At 31.4% G+C, this 22,249-nt stretch overlaps 3 protein-coding genes across 6 annotated transcripts; 2 read left to right on the top strand and 1 right to left on the bottom strand.

Moving 5' to 3' along the window:
- Positions 1-11,589: 11,589 nt before the first annotated feature.
- On the top strand, positions 11,590-13,074 carry LOC104760546 (acid phosphatase 1). The gene is made up of 3 exons (XM_010483484.3): positions 11,590-12,116; positions 12,322-12,531; positions 12,669-13,074. The coding sequence occupies exons 1-3, from the start codon at positions 11,686-11,688 to the stop codon at positions 12,844-12,846; spliced, it is 819 nt and encodes a 272-aa protein (XP_010481786.1). The 5' UTR covers positions 11,590-11,685; the 3' UTR covers positions 12,847-13,074.
- A 281-nt stretch (positions 13,075-13,355) lies between these two features.
- On the top strand, positions 13,356-18,427 carry LOC104760545 (cellulose synthase A catalytic subunit 4 [UDP-forming]). Of its 4 annotated transcripts, XM_010483483.3 has the most exons (12): positions 13,356-13,552; positions 13,665-13,857; positions 13,949-14,070; positions 14,167-14,236; positions 14,335-14,497; positions 14,583-15,195; positions 15,265-15,402; positions 15,493-15,618; positions 15,694-15,906; positions 16,042-16,596; positions 17,197-17,547; positions 17,698-18,427. In XM_010483483.3, the coding sequence occupies exons 1-12, from the start codon at positions 13,517-13,519 to the stop codon at positions 18,283-18,285; spliced, it is 3,168 nt and encodes a 1,055-aa protein (XP_010481785.1). In that variant the 5' UTR covers positions 13,356-13,516; the 3' UTR covers positions 18,286-18,427. The 4 variants fall into 4 exon arrangements, with proteins under 4 accessions (XP_010481785.1, XP_087356191.1, XP_087356190.1 ...); XM_087500065.1 differs by having other exon boundaries at positions 15,493-15,906; XM_087500064.1 differs by having other exon boundaries at positions 15,265-15,618.
- On the bottom strand, positions 18,380-20,376 carry LOC104760544 (uncharacterized). Its single transcript, XM_010483482.3, has 3 exons — positions 20,011-20,376; positions 19,682-19,878; positions 18,380-19,586 (listed from the first exon to the last, which is right to left on the bottom strand). Exons 1-3 carry the CDS (start codon positions 20,095-20,097, stop codon positions 18,623-18,625), a joined length of 1,248 nt encoding a protein of 415 aa, XP_010481784.1. The 5' UTR covers positions 20,098-20,376; the 3' UTR covers positions 18,380-18,622.
- Between the last annotated feature and the right edge of the window lie 1,873 nt (positions 20,377-22,249).

Here is a 22,249-nt window from a genome sequence, read left to right as displayed (position 1 = left end):
TTTTAGTTACTGAAAATTTAAAAACTGTGCGGTAATTAAGAGATGTAAAAGCAATTGTACAAAGAAAACCACGATGGCCGACGCCGGCCGGAAAAAAGTAGAGAAGGAAGGTTTTGCTTGAAACGGTGGCTTTAGAAAATCGCCTATATTACCGTTGTTTCACCGTGGTTTGCTTCAATCTATATTACCGCACAGTTTTTGCTTCAATATAGGTTTGCTTCGATCTATATTAACATTTTGTAAGTATTGTGTTATGCCCTTTTAGTTTTACTTACTTAAATTTTAATTTACAATATTAACCCCTTAAAAATTTCCAAAAAAAGTATCAGGACACACTTTGTTTCCTAAATCTATATTAACATTTTTGAAGTACATTTGGTGTTTTACCCTTGAAGTTATATGTATTTAAAAACTTATTTACAAATTTAATCTCTAAAAACTTTCCAAAAATAACATCTTGTTTCCTAGATATTTTACATTTCATTCCAACCAAAAAAAAAAACAGCAATCAATATTATATAGAGACATAAACTATGATATATTTTCCATTTTATTTTCCAAATCTGTGAGTTTTGATTCTTAACATCAAAAGAACTTTGATTCCTAATTATTTAAATATTATAATTAATATATATATTTAATAAAATGTAAAATATTATGAATATGTAAAATTTAAAAAATTTAAAATACTATATAATGTGGTTATAAAAAAGACATGTTGGAATTAATAAAATATTATTAAATATGTGCTAACACGGTTTAAATCCTCATTTTATTATTTGCCAACAATAGAAATATTATAATATCTGACATAGAAAATCAATTTGTTTTATCTAAGATTGTGTAAAATAATTAATTTATTAGGGAAAAATGTGACTTAATCACATCATATAAATGATTTATTATGTATTTCGATCCCTTATTTTTTGTTATAATAATTAAAAATCGAAACAGAATCACAAACACTAAACAAAACAAAATAAATATAATAAACAAATGGTCATATAGTATATTACAGGTTAAAAAATTAATATAAACATTTGGTCGTACAAGCGGTCGGAAAATTAGGTTATTTCTCTATTTATAAAACATCAAATATTTTACAAACAACTAGAATATAAAATATAATTAATAATAAAATTATATGCACGCGGTATACCGCGGGTTAAAATCTAATTACTAAAGTAATATTCGAGTATTAAATTAATATTTGAAATAAAAACTTGTTGTAAATTGGTAGGTTGATCATCTGATTAGATGAATCTAAGCCCATTATTAAGTAACATGATTGATTAATTACGTCTTCATTTTTTTGGTATAACATTGTGTGAAAGAAATTAAACTTTTTTAGTTTTAATTGGTAAAGAACAAAATTTAGGGGCTGTCATTGGAGAGGTGATTTCTAAATCCATATGGAATTATAAATTCTAAAAATCAAAAGAAAAATTCTTGGCTTTACCCCTAGGGGTGAATCACTCTTATTCACCCCCTCTTAATTAACCAATCAAAACATAGCAAACTGTCATGTCATGTCATATTTATAAAATAAATCAAAACTAAAATAAAAAGACAAAACAAGTTATGGAAACCAATTCTGTAGATTTTTCAATAAAGAAATTATGTTGGTTTAGGTTTATAAAATAATGATTAGAGTTTATATTTTACAATTAAACGAAATCATATGTCGATTTGAGTTTACAAAATAATGAATAAGAAAAGTTCACCCCTAGAGGTGAACCCAAAAATTGTTCATTTAAAACATAATGTAAATTTTGAAATCAAACAAATAATTAAATGAATAACATGAGATTTTAACAAGTATTTGTAAATTATACAACCAATAACACATAATTTTGATAAATATTTCCACTAATATTCATATGTAAATTGGTAAAGTTTTGTCCGCTACGAAGAACGGGCTCAATGCTAGTTGACGATAATTTACTATACAATGGATTATTGTCGTGTTATTTTACAATATATATATATATATATATATATATATATATATATATATATATTAGAAGTATGTGAATTTTGTTTTATTTGTTTTGTCAACTGAACTTAATTAATAAGTTGATTAACGTTATGTTTAAGGAGTAGTTAACATGACATGATATGAGGTGAGGCTATGAGCTGTGAACATGATTTCTAATAAATAATGAAATCTTTGGAAGCAAATCAGATTCTGTATATACTTCTATATTTATCCAGAAAAGCCAATCTCATCGATTGAACTCATCCATGGATAAAAGAACATAGTGAAGAAGCCCATCAAATACTAACGAAAGTTATTAATTTATTCTAAAATTTGTCAAGAAGGGTTATAGCAACGAAAATATGTCTAGAATATTTAGTTCGTGACATATAATTAGCGATAATAAAATTGAAAAAATTGATTAGAAAAGTTGAAAACATAATTCATGAGAAGCATCCTAATGTCCCGATAGTGTGAATCCAACCAGACTGATCAAGAACTGAATGAATTGTCAACACTTGGATTGCATTTGGTACAAAATAATATATCTCTTAGAGTCGCACCATACATATTAAATTTGAACGTGGAAAATGTTGTTAATTAAATGTTGTTAACGATGTGATTATGTAAACGAATAAGGATTAGGTTAACAGTCATGAGTTCAGCTATTCACAAAATTGTTTCCGGTCAATAATTTAGGGACTTTCGAGGTATATCTATTATACAATGCATCTTGATCTATTCCAAAAATATAATATCTTAAAATTAATGGAACAAGACATATGCTAACAACTAATATGTGTGATCCGAGAAACTCAATCAAATATAGTGCAATTTGAAATAAAACAGATAAGAAAATGGATAATAAATTCAATAGTATAAAATGAGACTATGCATACCAATATTTATCATGACTATAAGAGATTCGACTGCATGTGTGAGAATTACGGTGATCTAATAGTTGAATTATAAGACTAATATGAGTTTTTAGTATAATTTTAATTCAGGTCACACGATAGATGGTAAAAATATTTGCCATTCAATAAATTTGAGAATTAGTTTAGGCGACGTCCCTTGACAGTTCTAGCTACCTACTTCAGCCATCACCTTGCTGCCATCACTTCTACGATCTGGATTCTAGCAGCGTTAGCTCGCCCTAAGGAAGATCCAGTTTCTCCAGTTAGTGTTTCAAAACATGCTCCACCCGTTTATAAAACCATAATCTCTCATGGTATGGCTTATGCTCTATTTCAAGTAGATCCTCTCGTGCCGGCGAGACTCATAGCCATCACCACTTTATCAACGTCATTTTGTCTTGTGACAATGACCAAATTGTCTACCATTGAGCTACTCATGGAAGACTGTTCGACAATCCTTGATATCACTTGTGTCAAACTGCTTCATTGCCTTTGCCTCAAAGCTCTCACAGTCTCTATGTCGTTCTTCTTTATCTACCTTTGTTTGGCATTGGGGAATGCCCTTATCTTAAATCTTTGGATCTTTGCATCTTTTCCTCTGTACTTGGCTTTATAATGAATGAAATCAAGTCTTTGTTCAAAAACAAAAAAAAGTTTAGGCGTCCCATGATTCTCATATATCCATCTTGAATTTTCTCATTTCATATATATTCTTGTTTAAATAAAGGCTTATTTGGAACATATTTGAGTTTGAGTTAAGATACTATAAATCATTCATTTATTTGTTTATACTTTAAAAAAATTGAAAAGTTTAATATTCATTTTTAGTAAATAATCCTGAAATTATGTGAATTTCCTAAAATTTTCATCTGATCCTATCCATTTTTTTAAACAAAAATCAATTATATTATTATATAATTGTTCCCTAATATATGATACATTCATAACGATTGAAACAAATAAAAGAAACTTAATGTAATTTGATGAAGAAGGGAAAGTGACCATGCTTTCTTAACGTAAGCTTTAAAGACAACAAATGAAATCTGTTAAGTCCACTTCTTATATACTCGTACAAAACTAATATATCATATAGATAAAACTCTCAAATGCTTTCCACATCACTTTGATTAAACCAATTCACTGATATGTTGCTTGAAATGGTAATAGTTGTTATGGATCATGTGTTTTGAAATGTTGTATGCGTCTTTGCCGGTTTGTGACAATGGTTTTCTCCTTTTATAAGAACTAAACTTTTTGATCGATAGAATGAGATAACATCATCATTGGACTATGTCATCATAAGTAGGAGGCCAATATGAAGCATGCGAGAGCCAATTCCTTCGAGCGAAAGGGTTAATTTGACCCTTGTCCATATTAATAAAAGTTTAGAATGTTAAATTTGGCTATCTAAATTTTTGAATTCATATAGTTACTTAAATGTTTAATTTTTAATTATCTGTTTTTTAAATTTAAAATCATGTTTCGTCAATATTGTATATATCCCTAACTTTTGGATTGATAAAAACACGAGTAATTGTTACAAAATAATATAACTATTAGAAGAGGAAACGCTCCCAGACACTATTATCGAGGACAATTTTTGAAACATGTTCTCCGGCGCTGACGAAACGCCCCCTATGCGTCTATCGCACGAGCTGAATATGATCACTTGTTGATTATGGATTTTCTGAAGCGCGCCTTCAAGCTGAAATCCTACAAGACATCAAAAGATCTTTCACTCTTTGCAAACTCATCAAGGTTGTGAATTCTTTGGAAGACTCATCCTCTTAGAAAACTCATCTAGTCTTTATTTTTATTTTTCTTGTAATCCTCTACTTTTAAGTTGTAAGAACCTCTCTCATTTAATGTTTTAAGTTTAATGAAAGTTTGTTTGTCCAAAAAATAAATTGTTACAACATAATATTTTTCCGTTATAAATTAATTGTCATTTTAGATTGTTTTACACAAATTAGCGAAAATAAAAAAAATGTTTTATTATATCTTGTTTGACTATTAGAATTCCAAAATATTTTCTATTTTATATATTTTATAAGGGACAAATAAAATAATTTTTTAAAGAAAAATACTGAAAATAAGACAATTAAATTAGAAAGAAAACTAAGTCTACAATGACAACTATTTTGAAACGGAAAGAATAGTAATAACTAATTATTACATCAATAACTTTCTTACAGAATTTTAGTTTCGTATAACATCTGCCAAAATGGCTTCCAACTCAAAAAAGAAATCCAGTTTTTTATTATATATATTATTTGTATACTACTGAATTTGTAACTTTGATTAATGGTCTGTTTATGGAGTAGTTAACATGTCATATGGGATGAGCTGTGATCTCCAATACATCATCACATTGTAAGCTCAAATATTTCTGATAATTAATTAATGATATCCTTGAAGCAAAAAAAAAGAGAAGCTTTTGTGTCTTATATATGTTCAGCCCAACATAAATCATAAAGCCAATCTAGCCGATTAATTTCACACAAGGAGAGAGAATGAGAGAGCATAGTAATATATCAATTATTAACAAAAAAAAAAATATTAATATTTATTCTAAAATATACTACTTAAGAGAAATGTTGGAAAAGAACAATTCATGAGAAGCATCCAGATTTCGGGTTAGTGTGAATACAGCCTGATTAAGAACTGAATGAATTATTGTCAACAATTTGATTTGGTACAAAAAAGCATGCCTCTTAAAGTCACACCATATTAAACAAATTAAGAAAAACACATTAGAACGTGGGAAATGTTGTTAGACGACTAAGGAGTTAGGCTAACAATTTTACACACATGAATCAGCTATTCACAATTTTTTTTATTTCTCGGTGAATAAACTAAGAGACCTGTAATACATATCTATAAAGTTTCTTCATATCTGTAATCCATCTTAACCTGTTCCAAAAGAATAAGATATCTGTTGATACGAGAAACAACAAATAGAGAGAAATGCTTATAATGTTTGATCCAAGCATACTCAATCAGGTCATTACAATTTGAAAGAAAAAAAAAGATATAAGAATTGTTTAAAATGAGATTCCGACATACCATGAATATCTAATACGAGTGCCATGTGTAAGGATCAGCCATATAGATTGGTCTATAAAATCAACACCGGTTGAAAGATAAATCAGTTTTATGACAAAACAATACAAGACTAAACTTCCGCAATTTTATTTTAGTAGTAGATATTTTAGAACCCTTTTCATAAAATTTTCTTAACATCTTTATAAGAAGTAAGAATATATGTCAATTATATGATATAGTTAATAAGTATGAGTGTATTAAATGTTTGGTCAGTTTTATTTATGTGATCATAGTACAAGTATCAAAAATCGTTTAGGAGGCGAGGCCACTTACCATGACTTCCAAAACCCCGTGAAGTCAAATAGTTCGTTGTCTTAATTTATTAAGATGAATTTAAGATAATTTATTTGTGTCACAATTTAGTGGGTGGGTGATCTCCAGTTATTATTATTCAATTACACATCACATATAATAACTGATATAGAAATGATTTTGTACTTTTTAAAAGATTATTACTATTATTACTAATTTATTATATTATATAATAATCCGTTTTATTCACTTGTGTTTATCTGCCTCCATTTCTAACATGTTTTGGACGATTATGGTCTACAACATTTTTTGTTGGTTTGAAATGGTTTGTTCTGCGCACATATCTATATATATCTTTAAGAAAATGTTTATATCCTGAGTATATATATATAAGCTAAGAACACATTTATTCACAGACCCCAAAAACGGTTGATTAAATTAAATTTGCATTAGCTGTAATGGGGATGATCATATCCTCACCTATATATTTGGTCCTATCTATTTCACATCAAGACATGGTACCCACCTTCCTCATCCCACTCTAGATTTATTATATATGATATATCTAAGTGAAATGTGCTGTCGTTCACATTCATCTCCCTATAGTATTATTATTTTAATGTGTATATTTGCTCACATGAAAATGATAAGATTCATCTGTGGATGTTAAACACTAGTTGGACAAAAATGTTAAATAGAACTACAATATATGTTCTTACTTTTTCTTTTTGTTTCTGTTGATAAAGTGAAGGTAATCATTTTGGTAGCTATATATAGACAAACTAAAAGTGGTGCGATTAACGTTAAAATCATCTTAACCAAAGAGAAACTAATGAGAAGTTTAATTCGAATGTTTTACGGTAACATTACGTGAAAACAAATCAGTTGATAAACAATGAATGTATAAAAATGTACCGACATTCTATCTTTAAATGTAAGAAACAAAACTAGTAGTTTAAAAGAAAATTATATATTCCTCATCATTGGCTTATTTAAAGCCAATCAATCAATAGTTGTTGACAAAAAAAATATTAAAAAAAATACTACATAAGTTTACCTTGTTTTTTGTTGAATTTGTACTTTATATATTTAATGTCTTTTGTGAAATTAAATTGTACTCTACGTAATAAAAATTAACTTGTGTATTCGATCCTATAACGTGAACATGGCCCTGGCTCCATGTGGTTTTCTTTAATTAGTCTCATTTAGATCGATCTGAATCAGCTTCGCTATCTTTTGTAAAAATCATTTCCATTTTTTCAAACGTTTCGTTTTTCTGTATCCGCTTTTTATGTCATATAATTATGTATTTTAAAAGAACCTATGAGATAATAATTAATTTTTTTTTGAACAAAATGAGATAATTATTTAAGTTTCGATTTTATGGGTTAAATAATTTTTTTTTGGTTTACTGTTAAATGGGTTAATTTGTTAAAACGTTTTACTGTTAAGAGGCCGATTATGCGAGGTGAAAAAACTTTGTTACTTATTATTACTAGGTGCTTCCCCACGCAACGCGTGGGTTGTGGTGTAGTTGGCACTTTCTTGTTTTTTTTGGTCTTTTTCATTTTCTCTTTTGTATTATTTCGTTTTAATTAGGCATATACGGGGTTTGCCATCACTTTTATTTATACACTATATGTTTATACCATTTCGTTCAGATGTGTATAATTGTGGCGTTTACTTTTTATGAATTATGAAGATGTTGTTTCTTACTTTTGAGGATCCAATCTTATCATTGACTGATATTGTTTTCAATACATTTATTGTATTATATATTTTCTAATTAACTGCTTATGTAAACCCTTCACACGTTGATGTTGCAATAATAAGTTATTTTTTAAAAATATCTTCCGTGTAAGTGATTATGTTTGTATGCCCATGTTTTGGTCTAATATCAATAAGATCGTTTCTGTTTTTCTTTAGTTTGCTTTGAAACCAATATTGAGTTAAGCAAATAATGGGTCGAATTATGGTGTTAATAAGTAATATAAATTCTTATGTATATATATTGTATATATGTGACTATAAATTTAGCTAACTAAAAATTATGTAATATTTAAATACAATATTACAATAGGAGGAATGAATTAATGTACAATTATTGGATAGGAGAATGTTTACTATAAGATGGTAATCCAAATTAGATAATGGAGATGAATCTTTAAAAAATAGAACAATGTAATATCTATATATATATAATACTTTCTAAATTAAAATATAGAATCAAACTCTTACAACACATATGAGATATAACAACATTTGATATTGGTGGGAGAGGAAGAGAGAATGATTACTTATAAGATAATAATCCAAATTAGATAAAGGAGATAAATCTTTTAAAATAAGGACAATGTAAAATATATATCATGTAGTCTCTAAAATTAAAATTTAGCATTAACAATTTACAATGATATTTCATTTTTTTTTTTACAACCCATACAACAAAAATAAGAAATCAAAAATAACAAAAAAAAAAATGAAAAATGATTTGAGGTATTGTTAAAGAGAATGAGAGAATGTGAAAATGAGATAGTAAAAGAATGTCAATATGAGAGAATGATAGATTGAGAGAATGCTTATTTATATGATAAGAAATGATGGAAGTTACATTTAGAACTATGGAGTTACAATAGTAATTTATTGTGTTTGAATAGAATTGAGTGGTAGAATATTATTAATGCATAATTTATTTTATTTTCAGTTATAATTTTATTTTAATGTGTAAGTTAAATGTATTGTGTTTATTGGATCTTAAATATTATTTAAAGCAATTAGAAAGCAAATAAAAAAATCAAAAAAAATTAGAAAACATTAAATGAAAATCAACCAATAAGGAGAGACCAAAACCTTACTTTTATATATATGATATATTGCTTTAAACTTTAAAATGAGAAATATATTATAAACAATAATTTTACATGAGAAATATATTAATTTTCTCTTGAAAGATAATAAGTTAGTAGGAGGAATGAATTAATGTACAATTATTGGATAGGAGTTACATATGAGTTAAATGGAGTTACATGTCTTTAATTATAAATAAATATTTTAATTTTTTATAACCTAAAATAAAAGGAATACCAAGTGGCTGAATCAAAATTCACATGATTTGGTTGTTTGTTGATATAAACTCAACACTTACACATAATATTTCAAAATAAAAAATATTACTTTTTAAGTGACAAACTAAATTAGTTTTCTTATAAAATTATATGAATTCTTCAATCTCAATAATTTTTAAAATCCCAAGGATAACTTATATTTTTTTGGTTTTCACTCATCAATTTAATTTATAGTGCTAGATTTCATACTAATGGTTTCATCTTTAGAGAATTTAGTGAAATGATATTTTTAAAATTATATTTTATTTTTATATTTAAGTTCCAGTTGAATATGTTTTGCTTTTTGGATCATTTTTTATTTTGATTAAAGACACAAAAAAACCAATTGTTTAATTATGTTCTTTTTGTTTTCAAAAACCTCAAATCATAAAAAATATATATAGATATATTATATTGATCTCTGCAGATTTAACAATTGGATCACAAAACAAAATAGTCTTTATAAATGGATAAATGAATAATTATATTGATCTTTAAATATTATATTGATCTTTATAAATTATTTAAAATGATACATGAATATGTGAGATAACCAGAGACATAATAGATAATTACATATCGACCATTTCAACTTCACGATCTTATTGTGTGGTGAATATTGTAAGGAAGTATGAAAATAATGACTTATAAGATGTTAATATAAAATAGAAAATGGAGATAAACATTTTAAAAGATTAAAATAAATATATAAGATATACATATCATACAAACTCTAAAACTAAGCTTTTACAATGATATTTGATTTGATTTTTTATAATCCATACAACAACAATAACAAAAAAAATACAAAACAAAAAAGCGATTTGAGAGTAGTGGAAGAAGATGAGAGAATGAAAGAGTGATAGACTAAGAGAATAAGATAATGAGTATTTATAGGAAGAGAAATGATGAAAAATTACATTTAGAAAAATGAGAGTTACAATTCTAATTTATTGTTTTGTTTTAATACAATTGATTAATACAATTTAGTGGAGAAATAAAGTTAATGCATAATTTATAGGGAGAAACTATAAAGATTTCAGTTTTATATTATGTGAGTTAAATGTAAAAATTAATTGTTTTAAATTTGTGTTTTAATATAATTTTTTTTTCTTATAAAATTATATGAATTCTTCAATCTCAATAATTTTTAAAATCCCAAGGATAACTTATATTTTTTTGGTTTTCACTCATCAGTTTAATTTATAGTGCTAGATTTAATACTAATGGTTTCATCTTTAGAGAATTTAGTGAAATGATATTTTAAAATTATATTTTATTTTTATGTTTAAGTTCCAGTTGAATATGTTTTGTTTTTTGGATCATTTTTTATTTTGATTAAAGACACGAAAAACCAATTGTTTAATTATGTTCTTTTTGTTTTCAAAAACCTCAAATCATAAAATATATATATATACATATATATCATATTGATCTCTGCAGATTTAACAATTGGATCACAAAACAAAATAGTCTTTATAAATGGATAAATGGATAATTATATTGATTTTTAAATATTATATTGATCTTTATAAATTATTTAAAAGGATACATGAATATGTGAGATAACCAGAGACATAATAGATAATTATATATGGATCATTTCAACTTTATGATCTTATTATGTGGTGAATATTGTAAAGAAGTATGAAAATAATGACTTATAAGATGTTAATATAAAATAGAAAATGGAGATAAACATTTTAAAAGATTAAAATAAATATATAAGATATACATATCATACAAACTCTAAAACTAAGCTTTTACAATGATATTTGATTTGATTTTTTATAACCCATACAACAACAATAACAAAAAAAATACAAAACAAAACAAAACAAAACAAAAAAAAGATTTGAGAGTAGTGGAAGAAGATGAGAGAATGAAAGAGTGATAGACTAAGAGAATAAGATAATGAGTATTTATAGGAAGAGAAATGATGAAAAATTACATTTAGAAAAATGAGAGTTACAATTCTAATTTATTGTTTTGTTTTAATACAATTGATTAATACAACTTAGTGGAGAAATAAAGTTAATGCATAATTTATAGGGAGAAGCTATAAAGATTTCAGTTTTATATTATGTGAGTTAAATGTGAAAATTAATTGTTTTAAATTTGTGTTTTAATATATATATTTTTTTTTTTGTTAAAATTGTATTGCCAAGTGGACCAATAAGGAGAGACTGAAACTCTACTTTTATATATATGATTATTATTTTTTTCAGACGTTGACTTGCATTTCTACATACTCTATATAAAAAACACCCAACCACATCGCAGACAGATCGCAATAACTACTACTCCTTCATCAATCATCATCATCATCATGGCTAGATCCTTGCTTCTCTCGGTGACCCTCACTGTCCTCTTCATCGGAGTTGTCTCAGCTCGTGACTGGAACATCCTGAACCAGCTCAAAGGAACCACAACCACCACAAAGACTAGCGAAACCGCCGTCGTGTCTTTGAAAGGACCAAACCTAAACGGATACTGCGAGAGCTGGAGGGTCAACGTGGAGCTTAACAACATTAGGAACTTTTTGGTGGTGCCACAGGAATGTGTGTGGTTCGTCCAAAAGTACATGACCTCATCTCAATACGAGGAGGATGTGGAGAGAGCCATTGATGAAGCTGTCCTTTACCTAGGAAAAACCTGTTGCGAGAAGAAGACATGCGATGGCATGGATGCTTGGATCTTTGACATTGATGACACTCTTCTTTCCACCATCCCTTACCACAAGAGCAACGGCTGTTTCGGGTAAATACACTAAACTTAACCCTCTACATACATTTAGGCTCGATCGGGTTGGGTTGACCAAATATTAGTTTGGTTTTTGGTTCGATTTTGGATAAAATAATAAATTAAATTTCCATTTTATATTTTAAACCAAAAAAAAAAATCTTTAATCCGGTTAAGACGTAAAACCGGGATTGAAATGTTACATTACATTGGTTTGAATCAGTGGTGAGCAACTGAACCAGACCAAGTTCGAGGAATGGCAAAATATGGGCAAAGCACCAGCCCTTCCAAACATGGTTAAGCTGTACCATGAGATCAGAGAGAGAGGTTTCAAGATCTTTTTGGTATCTTCTCGTAAAGAATATCTCAGATCCGCCACCGTCGAAAACCTTATCGAAGCCGGTTACCACGGCTGGTCTAACCTCCTTCTCAGGTATATTATATAGATTTCCCGGTTCGATTCATATTTAATAATCGAGTTAAACCGATATGTAAAAAAAACTTTACCGGTTAAGTTGTAAGATCATTTTTATGGTATAATAACTTTTTTAACAAATCGGAAAATTGCAGGGGAGAGGCAGATGAGAAGAAGAGTGTGAGCCAATACAAAGCAGATTTGAGGTCATGGCTTACAAGTCTTGGGTACAGAGTTTGGGGAGTAATGGGTGCACAATGGAACAGCTTCGCAGGTTGTCCAGTTCCCAAGAGAACCTTCAAGCTCCCTAACTCCATCTACTATGTCGCATAATCAAACCATTTTTACTGTCCTAACCAAAACAATAAGATCAGATGTTTTAATCTGATTCTTGAGTATTTATGTCTCTTCCTTTCTCCACTTCTGGTTTTATAACCAATTCAAATGCTTATGATCCATGAACCATGATCATCTTTTGCTTGTGTTGCATTCGGATGTTTTCTTTTGTATCACCATTTTGGGCCTTTTTGAAATTATTGATTATGGGCTTTTGTTATATAATATCCTCTCTCTCTCTCTAGTCTCTCTATATACCTAATTTAGTTCCAAGAACATTGCTGGATTAAGTAAGAGTGTAAGACTAAAGTAGAAATACATAATAACTTGAAAGCTACTCTAAGTTATACAAATTCTAAAGAACTAAAAAGAACAACAAACAGCAGAAGTTGGAAGCTCAAGCAATTAAATAATACTTTGACTACACTTAGCTGTCTCCGTCTACCACCAAATCTTGTTGCTGTCTCTTGAAGCTTTCTTATGACACAAACCTCAGACCCAATTTCACCTCACAGTTTGGTACAACCTCAGTTTTCTTCACAACAAATTCTAACCTTTTCCCCTTATATTATTACCTCTTTATCTTTTCAGTAATCAAAAACACATAGTCACATACATTTCTCTATATCACCTTCTGGTCTGCTTTTGAGCACAGCTTGCCTCAGCCATGGAACCAAACACCATGGCTAGTTTCGACGATGAGGTAAGAGAGAAAGAACTGAACAAAACCAAACTTGTTTCATGTGTTTTGTTACAAATTATTCAGCTGGGTTTGCATTAAAAACTTAAACGTTATGTACTTTTTATGGATGCAGCATCGTCATTCCTCCTTCTCAGCTAAGATCTGCAGAGTCTGTGGCGATGAGGTCAAAGACGACGACAATGGCCAGACTTTTGTGGCATGCCACGTGTGCGCTTACCCGGTTTGCAAACCTTGCTTTGAATATGAGCGTAGCAACGGTAACAAATGTTGCCCTCAATGCAACACTCTTTACAAACGCCACAAAGGTAAATTACACCAAAACCCTGTTTTGGTCTTTACAAATCGATAACCCTTGCTTGACTCTCATCTCATATTGGTGAAATGATTTTTCTGTAGGCTCTCCAAAAATAGATGGAGATGAAGAAGAAAACAATGGTCTTGATGGTTCACATGATGAGTTGAATATCAAGAACCGCCAGGATGCTTCCTCCATTCACCAGAATTTTGCTTATGGATCGGTACCTAAATGACTTGGATCGATTGTTTTCTCTTTTCTTCGAAATCTCCCATTCCCATTCAAGATCAAGATTCTGAGTAGTTTATGGGTATTGCAGGAAAATGGAGAATACAATAGTACGCAGCAATGGCGTCCAAATGGTCGAGCCTTTTCTTCAACTGGAAGTGGTATATAGAAAATATATCTAGCTATGTGTTATTTTTATATGCATAGAGATGTATAAGAGCAAATTTTGAGGCCTGTTTCTATGTGATTTGATTTGAAGTGTTGGGGAAAGACTTTGAAGCAGAGAGAGATGGCTACACAGATGCTGAGTGGAAAGAGCGAGTAGATAAATGGAAAGCGAGGCAAGAGAAGAGAGGTTTAGTGGTAAAGGGAGATCAAACAAATGATCAAGACAAAGAAGATGATGAAGAAGACGAATACTTGTAACAATAAGAAAACACTGATCTTTCTTTAATCTCAAGTAATAAAGGTTTGAAGCGTAAGTAACTGAGTTCTTGTTGATTACAGAGATGCTGAAGCAAGACAACCTCTATGGAGAAAAGTCCCAATCTCGTCTAGCAAAATCAGTCCATACCGAATCGTGATAGTTCTTCGTCTTGTTATCTTAGTTTTCTTCTTCCGTTTCCGTATCTTGACACCAGCCAAAGATGCATACCCTCTCTGGCTTATCTCAGTCATCTGCGAGATCTGGTTCGCACTCTCTTGGATTCTCGATCAGTTCCCCAAATGGTTTCCGATTAACCGAGAGACATACCTTGACCGCCTCTCAATGAGATTCGAACGGGATGGTGAAAAGAACAAGCTTGCACCAGTTGATGTGTTTGTCAGTACGGTGGATCCGCTTAAGGAACCTCCGATAATCACAGCCAACACTATTCTCTCGATCTTAGCAGTTGATTACCCAGTGAATAAGGTGAGCTGTTATGTGTCTGATGATGGTGCATCAATGCTCCTGTTCGATACATTGTCTGAAACTTCAGAGTTTGCAAGGAGATGGGTTCCGTTTTGCAAGAAGTACAATGTCGAGCCAAGAGCTCCAGAGTTTTACTTCTCAGAGAAGATTGATTACTTGAAGGATAAAGTCCAAACTACATTCGTCAAAGATCGCAGAGCAATGAAGGTCAGTGAAGAAACATCTCTACTTTTAAACCACACAAAAGATCTGTACTGACGTCTAAATGTTTTGCAGAGAGAATATGAAGAATTCAAAGTGAGGATCAATGCTTTAGTAGCTAAAGCTCAGAAAAAGCCTGAAGAAGGATGGGTGATGCAAGATGGTACACCATGGCCAGGGAACAACACTCGTGATCATCCTGGGATGATTCAGGTCACTACAAAAAACCTCAAAACCCAACGCTTCCGATATACAATCAAAGATTCAACCTTCGAAACTAAAAAAACTACTTTTGAGTTTCAGGTGTATCTAGGAAAAGAAGGAGCATTCGACATCGACGGTAACGAACTGCCACGTCTTGTGTATGTATCAAGAGAGAAGCGTCCTGGCTATGCACACCACAAGAAAGCTGGAGCCATGAATGCAATGGTAAGCAAACCAAACCAAACCAGCCATAAAAAGCTCTGTCAGAAACCAAATCTAACTTTTGGGGAAATGTTGCAGGTGCGAGTCTCTGCAGTGCTCACAAATGCTCCATTCATGCTCAATCTGGATTGTGATCACTACATCAACAACAGTAAAGCCATAAGAGAATCAATGTGCTTCCTAATGGATCCACAGCTTGGTAAAAAGCTTTGTTATGTTCAATTCCCTCAAAGATTCGATGGAATCGATCACAACGATCGATACGCCAACAGAAACATCGTCTTCTTCGATGTAAGTCTCTTCTTCATCTTCATCACCACAACAAAAACCCCCAAATTCAAATTCAAATTCAAAACCCTAAAACCCCCAAATTCAAATTCAAATTCAAATTCAAAACCCTAATATACATCTGTGTCAATCTTGTAGATAAACATGAGAGGCTTAGATGGGATCCAAGGACCAGTCTATGTAGGAACAGGATGTGTATTCAATAGACCAGCGTTATACGGATACGAACCTCCGGTATCGGAAAAACGCAAGAAAATGACCTGCGACTGTTGGCCGTCGTGGCTATGCTGTTGCTGCGGCGGAGGTAACCGTCACCATCACAAATCGAAATCATCAGATCCGTCAAAGAAGAAATCAGGAATCAAGAGCTTGTTATCTAAACTGAGGAAGAAGAGTAAGAAGAAGAGTGATGACACTACGATGAGCAGCTATACCAGAAAGCGATCGACGGAGGCGATATTTGATTTGGAAGACATTGAAGAAGGGCTTGAAGGATACGATGAGCTTGAGAAATCGTCGTTGATGTCGCAGAAGAACTTTGAGAAGAGGTTTGGGATGTCACCTGTGTTTATTGCTTCGACGTTGATGGAGAAGGGAGGTTTGCCGGAGGCGACGAACACGAGCTCGTTGATCAAAGAAGCCATTCATGTTATTAGCTGTGGCTACGAAGAGAAGACTGAATGGGGCAAAGAGGTAAATTATCAATTAATTATAGGCTCTAATGGTAATATTACAGAATTGCTAAAACAATGAACACAATAATTTCAAGTAAAAAAATTAGTTTGCAAAATTTTATTTTCAATTCCAAAAATTAACTCAAACAAAAATACTTTTCTTTCATTTATATTTTTTAAAAAATATGATTAGAGAATTAAAGAGCGGAATTCATCAACTAAACCGAATTTTACTAGTCATAATTTTTTCACAATAATCTGGATTTATATATTTGATAAATCAGTATTATATGATTTTACAGTATTACATAAATTATAAACCAAACCTTTTATTTATTTTTGAAAGTGCAGGGTTGCATAATTTTTTAAAAAAAAATTGCAAAAACAGACTATAATGATAAATAAGTGTGACACAAATGTGTGATAGATAATAAAAACATATGTGATAAATAAAAGACAAAATAATATGGCTGCTAGATAGTTGAATATGTGTGAGGTTGTAAAATAAAGTATGAAAAATATGTTAGGGAATATCAACATGATGTAGTTTTATGGTAATTATAATGATTTGAGTGTGAACTCTAATATTTTACATTTGGTATTTGAATTTTTTGTTCAGATTGGATGGATTTATGGATCAGTGACAGAAGATATCCTAACAGGATTCAGAATGCATTGTAGAGGATGGAAATCAGTTTACTGTATGCCTAAAAGACCAGCATTTAAAGGATCAGCTCCTATCAATCTGTCGGATCGGTTGCACCAAGTGCTTAGATGGGCACTCGGTTCAGTTGAAATCTTCTTTAGCCGTCATTGTCCTTTGTGGTATGCTTGGGGAGGCAAGCTTAAGATTCTAGAACGTCTTGCTTACATCAACACCATTGTCTATCCTTTCACTTCTATTCCTCTACTTGCCTATTGTACAATCCCGGCCGTTTGTCTTCTCACCGGCAAATTCATCATTCCAACGGTAAGTCTCATGATCTTTTTGTACACCTTAAACTCCTAAAGGTTTACACTTTTATCCATAAATTATAAAAATCACATTTTTACCCTAAATATTTATTGATTTGTCACAAAATCAAACTTTTTAACACACATTAGCTCTCTTTTGATTCAGATCAACAATTTCGCAAGCATATGGTTTTTGGCACTGTTCTTATCAATCATTGCGACAGCGATCTTAGAACTCCGGTGGAGCGGCGTGAGCATCAACGACCTCTGGCGTAACGAGCAATTTTGGGTCATCGGTGGTGTCTCAGCTCATCTCTTCGCCGTCTTTCAAGGTCTTCTCAAAGTCCTCTTTGGTGTTGACACTAACTTCACCGTCACGTCAAAAGGAGCCAGTGACGAAGCTGATGAGTTTGGAGATCTTTACCTCTTCAAATGGACCACTCTTCTCATCCCTCCGACCACACTCATCATCCTCAACATGGTCGGTGTTGTAGCCGGAGTCTCTGACGCTATTAACAATGGATATGGTTCTTGGGGACCGCTCTTTGGGAAACTGTTCTTCGCGTTTTGGGTCATTGTTCATCTCTACCCTTTCCTCAAAGGTTTGATGGGTCGACAAAACAGAACGCCGACGATCGTTGTGCTTTGGTCTATCCTTCTCGCGTCTATCTTCTCGTTGGTTTGGGTAAGGATTGATCCGTTCTTGCCAAAACAGACTGGTCCGTTACTGAAACAGTGTGGCGTCGACTGTTGATTAGTCGCCCTTATGAGCCATTTTGCTTTTGGGCTATTTTTCGATTTGGGTGTTCCTTTGTTTGATCATATGGGTTTTGTAAGGAGAAAAACAATTCATACTTTGAATCAAATGTTAAATAATAGAGTAAAATACAAACAAATAGAATGAATAATAATAAACCAAATCACATTACACAACACACAAAACGATTTGGTAATCAACCAAAGACACACACACACACACACAAAAACAAACAGAGTGATGGAAATAATTTTACAAAGGCAACTTAGTAATAAATAAATGAAATTATACTCACAGTATCAGTGTAAACCAAAACATGTGTGGAATTCGAGTTTTAAGAGCTTCGACTGTACTTGCTGGTGACCGTTGAGTGATTGTTCCAGTAACCACCAACTGTTCCGATGATCGGTGATTCAGGGCTCCTACTTGGCGATTTCCTCGGCGAGTTCGTGGCTGAGAACTGTTTTATCTCCTCTGCAGTCAATGCCCCCAATATAGGTCTTTCGTCGTGGCTTTGAACCAGTTTCGAGTATTTCTTCTTCTCTGACATTGCGGTTTCAACACTGCTGCATCCGCTGGTTGTTGTCGGAGATGTGGATAACCAAGTTGCGAGACTAGCGTCAACAGCTACTTCCTGAGTTCTCTGTTTTTTAGTTTCATCTCTTGATCTCCGGTTCAAGCTGAATGATGATGACAATTCACCAACCTGTTGAGGCTCCAAGCTGAAGGAAGCATTAACCGCGTTCTCCTTTCGAGAATGTGTTTGTGTTCTTCTTCCTTTGGATTTCACAGCTTTCCATTGGTTGAGATTCTCGATCGGGTTCAGCACTGCGTTGACATATCCGCTTCTGTCTCTAGCATTCGCATTACTCTTTTCTCCTATCTTCTCAATGTCCACAACGTTACCCGCAATCTCCTCAGTGTAAACTTGTTTATCCCAGTTGTGCAGCTTATCATCATAACCATCATCATCATCATAATAGTCTTCATCAAGCAGCCCACCATCATCATCATCTAGATCGCTTTCGTCACAATCTGTTACATCCTCCTCTTCATCATCACTTTCTCTACAATTCTGGTATCTATGGTTTGAAGGATAAGACCCTGACGAGTTAGATGTAACATCACTCCCCTCAGATGCCTGCCTCGACGTCTTCACCTCTTCTTTCTTCTCTTCAGAGAACTCAACAGATTCATCTACTACAATGTGTTCATATGTTTTGACATTCGTGTCAAAAGTCACTTTCTTCCTAGTCGGACTCGGACTCGGACTCGGTTTCTTCTCCTCAACTTTGTCACTGCAATTTAAATGACAGAATCAAATCTGTTAAGCTAACACAAAACACAAAAACATGAGTCTGTGTACGAAAAGAACAAAACACACAATACTTACCAGATGTCATCAGTGATTGGAATCACAGAGACTTTAGAGACTTCCACAACACTCACATGATCATCCTTTGGAGACTCTTCCACAACACCAGCAACCTTAAAATTCAGATGATCATCTTTTACAGACTTTGGAACTTCATCAACAATAGGAACCCTAAGATTCACATCAACATCTTCTGCAGACCCTTCAGAGATTCTCTACATAAAACGAAATAAATAACTACAAATCAAGCAAAAACCCAACAAAATCAAAGCTAAATCTAGCTTAATTAAACCAACTCAACACTAAACAAAAATCGACTTTTTTCCATGAGAAAGTTAAAAACTTACGTTTAAACGTGGTTGGAAAGATTCACGACGTCTCTGACGGCGACGATGATTCTTCCGACGACCGAAGCAACCTAGTAAGCAACCCATTCTCTTCCAAAAACCTCAAAAGAGCTAGCGAGAGAGTTTGAAGATAACAGATTCCTTTGAAGATATTGCTTGATTAAAGAGTCAACATCACAAAAGAGATGGATGATTTTTTTTTTTTTTAACTGAGCTTACAACTTAGAAGAAGAGCTGAAGAGACTCACTTGTTGGATTTAGGGATTTAGATTTGAGATTTCCCTTTTTTTAATTTTTTTTTTTTTTTTTTGAGTTTATTAATGTATTAATTTTGTGGGGGTAAAAAAAAAAAAAGGAAAAGTAGATGACCGTTACAAAGTCTGACCCCACGCATTTTAGACTGTGAAATTGGACCGTTATTATGTGGGCCACTGCTTTATAAATAAAGAAGAAAAGTATTTTTAAAATTGGGGATAATGGGCCGTCGTAAACCCGTTTACTAACTTCGACGAGGTTGATGAGACACATATACGGACGAGATAAAATGGGGGTGGGATTGATTAGCGGAAAAAAATGAGAGTTGATGAATTAAGGGTTGTCGTATAGTTCCCATGTCTGGGTTTACAATGATCCAACCCCTATCATGGTTTCTTTAATTTGTTTTGTTTTTATTTTACTAATTACGTAATATATTGTTCTATTTTTGTATATATATTTTTGTGTGCAAAAATATATTGTTCTATTTTATCTTTATAAAATTACACTAACTTACCCAATTAAAGTTAATTTGATAGAGACATTTCTGTTTCATCATTTAACTGAATCCTGACAATGAGCTAAATAGACTTCAGAAAATAAAAGAATGCATTTTACACATTGTCATTATTCAATGTTCCCGTACTGCTTTTCAAAGTGCATGAAATCTCAATTTTGTTGAACTTAGAAAAGAATGCATTTTACACACTGTCCTTGTTCAATCATTGAATTTATAAAAATATTAGTTGATTGTGAAGTGATCTTAGTGCAGTGGTCAACGGTAAGTCCTTAATGCACAAGGTACCATCACACCAGGGATCGAGTCTTGCTCCTTACAAATATAGGGATTTGCTGAATGGGGCGGCACCCTGTTTTAAAAATCTCCGCCTACCACCGATTACGCCCCGTAAAATCGTTAGGCCCACCATCTCCGCCACGATTAATGACTAATCCCCGTCTAGCATCAATTATCCAATTATATATATTTAATTTGATTATAATACGTCTAATCAGATTACATCCCAGCCTAGCATCGATTATACTTATTAGTTTTGGAGCCAAATATAAATCAAATATATATTTTTTTTTATTATTTAGACATATAAAATAAGAGTTTATGATGTTTTACAATAACTAATGTACAAACTTTAATGAAAATCATAAAATTTTCTTTCAAAATTACGTTTTTATGTGTTTACCATAGTTTTAAAGACAATACTATAGTTCTATATTTTATTTGATTGTTTTTCTTTTAACATGAACAGAATTTACATATATTTAATACTATATATTTTATTTTATTATTAATTTAATAAAATAACCTTAAACTATTCTCTGATTAATCCCCATTTAATATTCGATTTTCTTGTTAGACACTAGGCCCACCCCGACCACCCGACTAGCGCCTAGCGATTTCTAAAACATTAGGGCGGCTTGTTGTAGTCCAATGATTGACAAAAAAAAACTATTAGTTTATCGATATATTAAATGACATGAAAACATTAATTCAAAGTTGAAATGATATCCAAATATTAATTTATAGAAGTCATATATATTGTACCATTAAAAAGGAAAGCTGTAGTTTCTTTTAATTTTTTTTCTTTTTCTTTTATAGTTTGTAGTTGTTGTTGTCTACCACTATCAAATTTTGACTTTATATCATTTGAGAGATATATAAATGTTTTTCTGTGGTATAATTTTTTTCTTTCTAACATTTATTTAATTATATTCGTTCTGTTTTATAGAGAAAATATCGCTAAAATTTATTTGTATGTTTCAAAATATGTGTTGTTTAGATGTTCGAAGTAAATTTAGTATAAGTGTTATAATTTAATTTTAAGTTCATAGAAAAATATCAAAAATTAGTTTGACTTTGAACAATATTCAAAAAAAATTTCAATATATACTTTTAAATTTGTATTATAAAACAAACAATATATTCTATAACTTGCACCACTCATATTTTTTATTGTTTAAATCAGAT

This window comes from Camelina sativa, chromosome 18 (genome assembly GCF_030686135.1).
Source record: "Camelina sativa cultivar CO46 ecotype springtype chromosome 18, ASM3068613v1".
Classification (NCBI taxonomy): Eukaryota; Viridiplantae; Streptophyta; class Magnoliopsida; order Brassicales; family Brassicaceae; genus Camelina; species Camelina sativa.
Note: the sequence above shows the minus strand (reverse complement) of the source record. Positions and strands in the feature narration are given on the sequence as shown.